This window comes from Corvus brachyrhynchos, unplaced genomic scaffold (genome assembly GCF_000691975.1).
Source record: "Corvus brachyrhynchos isolate BGI_N302 unplaced genomic scaffold, ASM69197v1 scaffold550, whole genome shotgun sequence".
In the NCBI taxonomy this organism is placed as follows: domain Eukaryota; kingdom Metazoa; phylum Chordata; class Aves; order Passeriformes; family Corvidae; genus Corvus; species Corvus brachyrhynchos.
In genome coordinates this window covers 11,835-22,725 of record NW_008235753.1, presented here as the reverse complement: position 1 = coordinate 22,725, position 10,891 = coordinate 11,835, and the positions used below count along the sequence as shown (strand labels likewise).

General features: G+C 36.7%; 1 protein-coding gene across 1 annotated transcript; it reads right to left on the bottom strand.

Moving 5' to 3' along the window:
• Nucleotides 1–7,367: 7,367 nt before the first annotated feature.
• Nucleotides 7,368–8,774, bottom strand: LOC103625266 (nuclear factor interleukin-3-regulated protein). The gene has a single exon (XM_008644676.1). It carries the CDS (start codon nt 8,772–8,774, stop codon nt 7,368–7,370), a length of 1,407 nt encoding a protein of 468 aa, XP_008642898.1.
• Between the last annotated feature and the right edge of the window lie 2,117 nt (nt 8,775–10,891).

Sequence of the window (10,891 nt, the reverse complement as noted above, 5' to 3'; positions counted from 1 at the left end):
GCTCCGGGCGTTGTTCCCAGCAGGAAGAAAGACCGGCCAAAAGAAAGAAGCAGCAGCTCCTTTCTCTGCAGCTTCTCTCTCCGAACGCTCAGAGCGAACTGACCCCACACCCAGGTGTAGACAAAGGAGTAGCCAGGCCCGCCCCACCCCTCTTTTTGTCTTTCTTAAGTACAGCTATTTGTCCCCTAGCAACATGCATATGGGAGAAAATTCCTTTAACAGGAAAACCTAAGACTAAACTAAAACCCCAACACTGTTCTACAGATTTCACAATGGCAAAAAAAGTGTTTTGTTTACAAGAAGTAAGCGTAATTACTACAGGTTTTGGAGATGATAATTTTCCGACATGATAAAGAAACATATTTAACAAAGATGAAACTGACAAAGACAATAATACTGTTATATAATACCAGTTAAAACACCACATTCTGTAAAAAACCCTTGTATAATAAATAACAAACATGGCCTGAGCTATCAAACCACAGCTACATGACTAAGAATACATTAACTGTTGTTTTCTTTACCATTTTATATTGTTTCTGTTGCCAACACCTCTATTATATTGTACAAAAATATTCTGACATAATAAAATGAGGTCCTTACTGAAGGCTGGTTTCCAGTTCCTTGATTTGATGGAAATATCAAGTAAATTTAAATTTGTCAGAAAAATTATTTCATATTAAAGCCACAGTAAGATAATAGAATTACCATTAGCTCACTATGTGATCCCTTTGTATATGGAATACACTGTATGTTGGGGGTTAGGTTTCTTTAAGGAATTTTCTTCCCATTTGTTGTCATGGAAATGGCAAATGGACATCGATTAAGAGACATACCTTGGAATGGTTCGGGGGGAGGGGGGCGAGGGGGAAGCGGTGTGGTTTTGACAGTTTCTTAGCTGGGGGGTGGTTTGGTCTTTGCCCGGCTTGGGGGGAAGATAGTTGTGGTGTTTGGTGCTGGACTTCTGCCCAGGGGGTTTGGAGCTGACATGAAGTTTCTCCTGACTGCCTATTAGAGAGGCCGCTGCTTACAGTGAACTGTCGGTGGACTGGGACTCTCTCTGCAGCACCCACCCTCGCTGGGAGAGACCCCCACCATCTGTGTGGGTACTTCCAAGGGAAAAGACCAGGCCCCCACCTCCTCTCTCTCTCTGGAGAGAGCACCTCTCAGCTGCTGGTGGACTGGAACCTCACCAGAGCAGCCATCACCAGGATACCACACCAGATACATGCAAGCATGGGAAACCGAAAACCCTTCCCCCCCTCCACCTTCTCTTCTCTCTCTTCCCAGGGTCGCCATTAACCCCTGGAGAGGCTCAGGGCTTACATTGGAGCGCCTCCTGAAGCCTCAGGGGAATCACTGCAGTGCCCACTGCCTTGACGCAAGAAAACAGCGCCCCCTGTCAGTGATGGTCATAACTACATCAAAGGGAAAGTTCTTGACGGGTGGGAAAAGGCTGTTATTGGGGTTTTTTTTCTTCTTTTTTGTGTTTAATTTCAAAGTTATAATAATTTGGAGGGAGGGGTCATCTTTTCCATTCCAGGAAGGTCCCCGCCTTCCTTGGCAGACACCTATCTTTTAAACTAGGACACTTTAATATTCAAAAATTATATTGAAAGGCATGGTATGGAGTGCAATAATAAACTAGAAGGTCAAGTTTATTTAGGCTTAGTTCAGAATATTTATTTTTTTAATTAGGAATACTCCTTTATCCTCAGATCCCCATAAATGCTTTTTGAGGAGATACAGATAAATATAATAAGGATACAGGTTACAAGAGAAAGAAAAATTTCAAACTGAACAAGGATTGAACTAATAACCATGTAATTTCATTATTTTAGGAGATAGCTTCAGCAGCTTATCGAAAGTTTGAGTAGCTGGAGTCTAACTGCAATGGATGGGAAAATGAAATGACAATCTATTGGATTACTACTGTTACTGAGGGAAGCAGTCTAAGCCATGTTAATGGACAGGAGGGAAAAAGATCTTGGTCAGGGATTGGGGGACGTGTTAATCATCCTGTGCAGCAGTATATTTTAAGCCATTGTTCTCCTGATACATTCATGAGATACTTTAGGAAAAAGTTTCCATGCACTTGTTACAAATTCTATCAAATGCAGAGAAAGTTGCAGCATGATTTCACTCCAGACACTATAAAGAAGTAGTGACTTTAGTCTGGAGACTCTCTGTGGTCTCTTGAAGTGAAACATGAATAGAAAGAGAGTATTTTCCATAAGGAGTGTTATATGAGAAAAGTTATCAGAAGAAAAAAACACCAAACACAGTAGACTTGCAAGGAAGCAACGTAATGGATGAGAGCATCAGATTAGCAAGGAACTGAATACTTCAATATGTTGGCATGTATATTGCCAAGTACCTATGATGCTGACGTATATTGGGGATGTCCTAGGTTACAATGTAAGATGTGCCCACAAGCATGTATTCTATCACCATCTTCATGAGCTGTTAAAACCAGGTGGGGCAGTGCTCCCTGCCGCCTCCCTCAAGACTATGTCCTGTTAATGGCCCATCAGTGCCTTATCTCATGACTCATCATTCCATTGTGAGATGCTCCACCCAGAGGGAGAAACCAAGCATCCCATCCTGGATATAAACTGCGATTTTTGAAGACCACAGGCAGCCTTTCCCACTGGATTTCCAGAGGGCAAGAGCTACATACCTACCACTGGACCTTCTGAGGAAGACCAGATCTTCCTACACAGGATCATCGCTTCAACAGAAGCACATCCATTCACTTCAGGACTGCAGCCACCACCTTATCGGACTGCTACTGCTACCCTGACTAACAGAGTCAGGTTGTATCTGTCAGTTAAAATCAGGTTTTTTTCCCTGCCTTGTTTTATATATCTATATCTATATCTATATCTAGATATATATAAGTAAAGAACTGTTATTCCTGTTTCCCATATCTTTGCCTGAAAGCCCCTTGATTTCAAAATTATAATAATTTGGAGGGAAGAGGGGTTGCATCTTCCATTCCAAGGGAGGCTCCTGCCTTCCTTAGGCAGACACCTGTCTTTCAAACCAAGACAGGGGACTAGTTAAATGTGTACTTTTAATTCATGAATCAACCCTTTACAGTTGATTATTCTACTTTTGCTCTTGTTCAAAATCCCTCTCATATTTCTAAATCTTTAATGGGAACAGGGTTCACAGAAAGGAATGCTGTTCTGCTACAATGGTTCTCATCACATCATCTTTTCAGCTATTTTATATAATCAAAAGTTATTTTTCATGGGCTTAAAATTTTCTGTGAAGCCTTTCATAATATTATCATAGGCAAGATTCAGGACTAATCAAACTTATCTGGCATGATAATTCCTATGTTTCCATGAAAAATTATATTTTCTGTATTGAGAAATCAATGAGGTTTCCATTCTTAACAATCTTATTTGAAAGCATAGCCTACAGACATTTTTCGGTCACTATAGTTCCAGTATATGCCTGACTTGACCAAAATAAAAGTCTATCCCACTTCTCAAGTTTGTTTTCCACGGGATTTTATAGAGTATAAAAGCATTCATGTTTCCTATCCTTTTCCAAAATAAGCATATTCACATGCCAGAATTAGCACTTATACACTTTTTTAACAGCAAATAATTTACTCTTGGGAATGTAAAGATCCTTATTTGTTTTTTAAATATGCTATATATAAACCCGGATGTGAAATGTTAACAATATAAATCTGCAATGTAAGGTTACACACAACCATAACCATACTCATCTTTTAAGTGTTCCTATGAGATAGGATAGAAAAATATATCCTTACTATTTATGTTCTAAATTATTAGTCACTGCTGCTGAAAGTTGGAGTATGGGAGCAGAGTCCCACTACATTCTCTCCCTCCTACTGATCAGTGGCAATTCTTCTTCTTCCCTGATACAACATGCTGGAGGAAAGCAGGCTAAAGATGGGGCTGGGTGAGGACATCAGCTACACCAAATTTATTTTTCAGTTGTCCAAGGAGAGGATGAGACTACAGACAAAAATCTAGCTTTATATGAACCACCTGCACTCCTGCATTTTATAACTTCAGTTTATGAAATTTTAGCCATAGAAGTAATAACTTGGGCATAGAATGATTTGCCATCAATGGCAGAGTTGTAGAGAGAACGTCTACTAACCTACATATTGGACTAATATGATGAACATAATAGAAAATCATGTAATTAGTTCTAGTTTTAAACAAAAGACATTTTCTCTTTTTCAAATATTAACGGGGTAGAGGGCATAAATAGAATCTGATTGTGCTCTTAAGTTCCATGCTATAGCTTACTTGCAATGACACTCTGCAACAAATTAGCTACATCATTGTTTTTAAGTATTAATTGGACCAAATGATGGAAAATATGAGCTAAAAGGAGGATAATAATCTTTAATTATGACAAAGAGTAAGTAACAATAAATTGAAAAAACCAACCCAAAACACAACAGATTTAGGCTTATATATGTGAGATTTTTAAGTCCTCTCCTTGAACACATTACATGTGATAAATAATATATAAAATATTTAAAGAATTTTGTGGTTACTTAGAGAAGATATTTAGCAAGCAAAAAGTCAGTAGCAGTCACTGCCTGGTGTCTCATATTCTTGTTATTCAATGTATTTTTTTTTCATGCAATGATCTTGATCTTATTTTCAGTAACACTGAGATATCATCTATATTAATTACCAAATATAGAGACAGTCTAAGTATGGCATCTATTGTATTATTAAGGCATGAGAAAAGAAAAACAGGCAATTTCTGAGAAAGGAATCTGTGTGTTATTAACTCTCAATGTCACAAGTACACCTTGGCAATTGAAAGGCTCAAAAAAGTTCAAATTGTGCCAGTGATTTCTGTGCCAAGGTCCACCCAGAATGTGATAGTGAATCATCAGTGCCTGAAGAAAATATAGAATAAAATCCTAGCCTTGCTGATATCAGGGAGTTTTGCCATTGCCTTGACTGCTGGACCAAACTTCAGAGCTATCAGAAGAGAATCAGACTCCTTTTCATTCCAAAAATAAATTGAAAAACTTACTCTAGTCAAATATGAAATTAAAAATCACTAACTCCATTCTGTTTTCTTAATTAGCATTTTAAGTCTATTAATTTCCATGATCTATAATGGAACATTTCCATAAAGAACTTTTTCAGAAAGGGCTTATTTGTTAATCTGATTTATTAGTACTTTAAGAAAATGGGAAATTATCTTGAGAAGGACTTCTGCCAAATCTATTTGTTACCAAAAATTGGTAAAAATAAAACTCCTTAACACCAATGTAGCATTAAGAAGCAGGCATTCTTTATTCAGCTGGATACACAAGGGGATATCTCCTCCAGAATATCGTGCATGCTGAGTACAGAAAAAGCTCCTGTTTATATACCATATTTTGCATACATATTCATAGGTTTTCCCAGAAGAAACATACATATAATAGTAATTTCCCCAAAGTCATTAGCATATTTTCCCTCCTATTGGCACATGCGTTCTTCTGTCCTGGGGGTCTCTTTGGTGGTCCCTGGTGGTCGGCAACCCCAAATTCATACTTGACTGCCTGGTGAACTGGTAAAAAGTTGGCATAACTGGGCTGGTTACTCTCCAGTTCTTCTTGGTCAATGTTTAACATGATCCTACAGAATAAGCATTGTGCAGTTCCATAGGCTAGTATTTTTTGAAGAATAAGCATTGTATTAACCCACCAGGTGCAAACAATTCTTCATCTAGCGCTATATTTGTAAATGACTTTAAATTTTTGAATTAAAGGCTTCGGTAAGCCCAGCCAAGTGGGTATGATGCAATACAATCTCCATGCTCCAATGGCTCTTCTCAGACAAGAACATTAAAACCCTGTCCAGTCATCATATGAAGAAGTCTTTGACTATGCAAATTTTAAGGGGCTAGTACTATCTGGATTGTTCTCCACATATTCTGTTTTATATAGAAGAATTTCTGGCAAAATGCCTTGTAGACAGCTAGGGTATTCTAGTTCAGTTAACTAGACTATTAAAACAAAAGCCATATTATCTGTAAGCCTTATTTCATACTTACAATTCTGTTATGCACCACAGTTGGAGCTGAAATAGCACATTATTGCCTCTAACACTGCTACTTACTATTGTCTGTCCTTATATAGATTTTGACAAGTTAAACTCAGAGTTTACAGATTCATCAGCCTTTGACTATACTTCTTTCCATGCCTGGACAGACATAAGCAAAACCCTTGGCAAAGATGACATTTTCCAATCACTTCAAGACTCTTAAAACTTGAAGATGCATAAGTCCAATATAACTAATTTCATCTAAACCACAAAACTATAATACTGAATAAGTTTGTTATAGTAAGCCATTCAGGAAACCCAACACTCTCTCATTTGAGACAGGAGAAAAACTTCCTTGATATTACAATTACTGTGTTAGAATTTGTGTGGCTTTTGTTTATTTTATACTAAGAAGTTATTTAAAGAAAGCTAAGGCTATGAATTGGATACTCTTTCATTTATAAATATCCACTTATTTAAATTCTCTTCTCAAAAGAGGTCTTAAAGAAAAAAAAATTTAAAAATAGTGTAAGTTTGGCTGTAAAAACCAAACATAAGTTGAGCACAGTGTAAGAAGCAAGCCTTCTTTTTTTTAACTAACATATTTACAAGTTCATAAAAAACTATTGAACTGGAGTAGATGTTCTGTGCTTGTCACCAGTATTTTATTGTAACTGGTTACTTCCACAGTTTAGAAGAAGAAAATTAAAACTAAGTTCACTATATATATAATTTGTACTGTCTACTTGACTATATACAAGTGTCCTGGTTCTGGCCAGGACAGGGTTAATTTTTTCAGTAGCCAGGAAGGGGCATGACCAGGACCCAGAGCTTATTCTATACCACCTCAAGTTATTGCCAGGGGCAGGGGAAAGGGACTCTCTTCCGGGGAGAAGGGGTTCCTTCTGGTCAAGCAAGCATGGTGGATGGAGCAGTGGGCTAATGCTGGTTTCAAGCCAGATGGAGTGGTTGGGTGGTGCTGGTCCCAAGCCGGAGGGAGCAATTTGGGGAGTGCCAGTCCCAAGGGAGAGAGCAGTCGATCTCTCTTTTGTACACTTCTGTTAGTAATATTGTTGCTGTTACTGTTTGTTTTCTTATCTCATTGCTGTTCTTATCTCAACCCAGTGGGAGCACTAAATTAGAGAGTACTATTCCTAAACCATGACAAGGCATAATGATCATAACACAGCTTAGTCTCCATAAGAATTTGTGCACAAAAAGACACCAAACATTATGTGAACATTACAGTGAAACGACATCACAAGTCCAGTGATGTCAGCATAATACAAAACAAATTTATCTACTACAAATGACTTTTTTTTAATATAAAAACAACAATAAGCCTTTATTCAGTAGTAACTTAACCAGTCTGATGCAGATTTGTTGTGTACTTATAATTCTTTTAAGGAAAGCAACCTCTGCAGATAAGTTTGCCATGCCCTGCTTCAAATACAGCTTCTCTGACTCAGAGACACTGAAGATACTGTCTTTTCTTTCTACAATTTCAGCTTTGCAACCACTCTGAATTCTTACATTTAATTCCTTTTGATGCCAGAGTTCTGGTTTGAAAGACCAGTCTTGGATATTAGTCACTTGAACTGAGAAAGGAGTGAGAGAAGAATGCACCAAGTTTTGTGCAGTGTGTTTTTCAAGCTCAGCATGTCTTTTTGATGACATAGCAATAGGTGATGATAGTTTCTGTGCAGCATCATAGTCATTATCTACTGCTTCCACCTTAACTTGCATGGCTTTGGCTTTAATTCGAAGCTTGTGAGGTAAAGCTGAAGAATTTACTTCTGGAACTGTTGCACAAATATTTTTATGTTCAAATGGGGAATGGATTGGATCCTTAGGAACCTGCTGTTCATCTTCTCCATCAGACGACTTTCCAACTGCATTATCATCAGTTTCTGAAGTTCTGGGGGAATTACTTGAGGACCTGTTGACTTGTAACAGAGGAGGAGAATGTGAGTACCTGTTAAAGGTAGTTCCCATGTAGTGTGGATATATGGATGCTTTCTGTGAACTTCTGTCATCTCTTGTCCCTGTCTCTAATTCCACAGACTCCTGTTTTATAATCTGGAACTTATTTTCAGGACTTCTGCAGTTGTTTCGCATACTACTTGATTGAGTATGCTCTAGTGATGATTTTTCAGACATATCAGACATATCAGACATAGAGCTTTGAGGAGAATGTTTAATGACAGAAATATAACTGCTACCAACTATAGATGGTTCATGTTCATCCACAAATGAGTTAATATTTGATTTGGGAGTTTGATAATCTTGAAAATACACAGCTGTTGCACTACCAAGTTTCTGTATCTCTTGGGCATAGGCTGCAGAAGTAATTAAACCAAACTTCACTTTCAAAGAAAGCAGCTCTGCCTTCAAAGTGGCATTCTCTTCTCCCAGTGCAATTAGTTTGCTCTCTAAGACAAGGTCATTCAGTCGCCGTTTTTCACGAGATCTTTTAGCAGCTTCATTATTTTTCCGCCTTTTCTCCCAATACATAGCATCTTTCTTTTCATCTGGAATGAATTCTCGTTTTCTCCGGCAAGCTGAAGATTTGCTTTTTCCACTAGCTTCAGTGAGTAGCATCTCTACATTTGCAGACAATTCTTCAGACACTTCTGCTAAAGTAGATTTAAGTACCGTGATTTTGTCCCCATTTGTGTCAACAGGTCCATGTTCCTTTTTAAGGGTCTGCATTTTTCTCAGCTGCATCAGAAACAATTTGTAATAGATCTAAAATGAGCAACAGAGCAAACTATTTCCCCAATACTTCTCATACCACAACTTCAGTACTTTAAAAATGCACGCATATCCTTCCTTTTGTTTCATATTCTCAAATAGAAGTGTCTAGATTCAATTTTATTGGCAGAGGTGATGAGAATCTTCCAAATAACCTTCAATGAATTGAGAATTTGATTACTGTTTAGGAATTTCTGGGGTTTGGCATTCAAAAGTAACTTTCAATAAAAAGCTTAGACTAGCATTTGATTCATTAAACTTGCTGTAATATGAAGGAAGCTTGACACTGAAACAACTTACATTCTAAGCTTTATGATACCTAGATAGCAGATTTGCTTCCAAAACAAAAATTAATAAAAGAAATTATCTTTGAATTTTGATCTGAGAAAAATGTCACACAACTTTCCATAATATCACTGACCAACTTAAACCTAGGACTTAACACTGCTGAACACCATACATGTTGATGAGCAGCACTGGAAAGTATCTTGTCATTCCAAATTAAAACATCTCTTCAGAATACATCTGTGGTGTGTGATTTGGCACTGCTATATAGTTGGGTCCTCCACAGACTAAAAATAACAAGCTGATTTAGAGAAGCTAGAGTGCTTTCTATTGTCTTAAAATAACACTGCTATCCATAAAGTTATTAAACATTTAACTAGTGCTTTTGTATCCTGTAAATTTATATATAAAATGCATGTTGTGTGCATGTGTGTATACACACATATTTCAAGTTTTAACATCCCTTTTTGATCAATCAGATAAACTGAAACTAGTAAATGCACACACGATTCTGGCAAATACAGAAGCAACATATTTTCTCTTAAATAAGACTGTTTCAGGACAAGAACTATGTCTTTGTATCTATCTGTATAGTCTCCAGCTCACTTGCAATATATAATTCCACTGGAAAACATCAGTATTTACATGTAAATTAATGAACTAAAATGATTCCTCTGACTATATTTCAAATTCCAATCTTTCCCCTTATGAATAATTTTTCAATTGCTTTATCACTCCCTCATAAAGTATTATAAACCCAAGATTTAGGAGTACCTTACACTACTCATTATTAAAGATGTTGTTGTTGCTTGATGTTAATAACATTGAGTGCCAATGTAACAGTGTAATAACACTTGACCCTATCAAGTACAGATCCAGTCTTGCTCCCATAGCAATTTTACCATTGGCTTCAATAGAATCAGGATACAATCTCAGATCCAAATATTAATGAGACTTCCATAGAATTCATACTACTTAAGCGAGAAATTACATATACAGAAATCAGGAAAATTTAATTTATCAGTTTCAAAATTGTACATTAAGAATTTGACCCTGGAGACTTGTGTACTAAGATTGAAATGTACTTGAAATGTGTCAAAGAGTTGTGATCCAGACCTTCAATCTTCCCTCTGTTGTTTGTAATTTAATTAAATGTCAGTTCTGCTTTACAATATACAAATAGGCCTCCACACATACATATATGTTTCTTCAGCGTAACTGCACATTATTATTTGAATTTATCAAAATACACATTATCTCCAAGCTCAGTTTTTCAAAACATGTTCTGTAATGAGATACCTAATTATTCAATTCTGTTGATCTAGCATTTTGATAGTAATTCTACAAAACTATATTAAATCGCATTTCAAGAAGTCAGATGCTTTCAAACAAACTTTACTTTTGTCAGGCTGTGTCTATAAAAATTTACCTCTGTCCTTAAAAAAAAAAGCAAAATAATTTCTCATTTTAAAGAAGAACCATGCATTTATCACTCTTTTTAATAAACAAAACAAACCACTATGTAGTAAAGTGTTGAAAAACAATAAAAGCTCACATCTCACATCGATATGTCCGCACGTTTCTAGTTCTTGTTTCCATGTTCCGCATACGTATTGTTAACTGTTATTGATAGCATTCTGTCAAAGGTTATGTATTTTAAAATTTGTACACATGCCAAGGCTGGTATAGAACCTGCTCATAGATATCCAAACATGAACAATAAATTTGTAATTTTGTAATTTGAAAAACTGAAGAATATATTTAGTACTTTCTATCTACAAAGCATTTTTAAAACATTTGCTAAC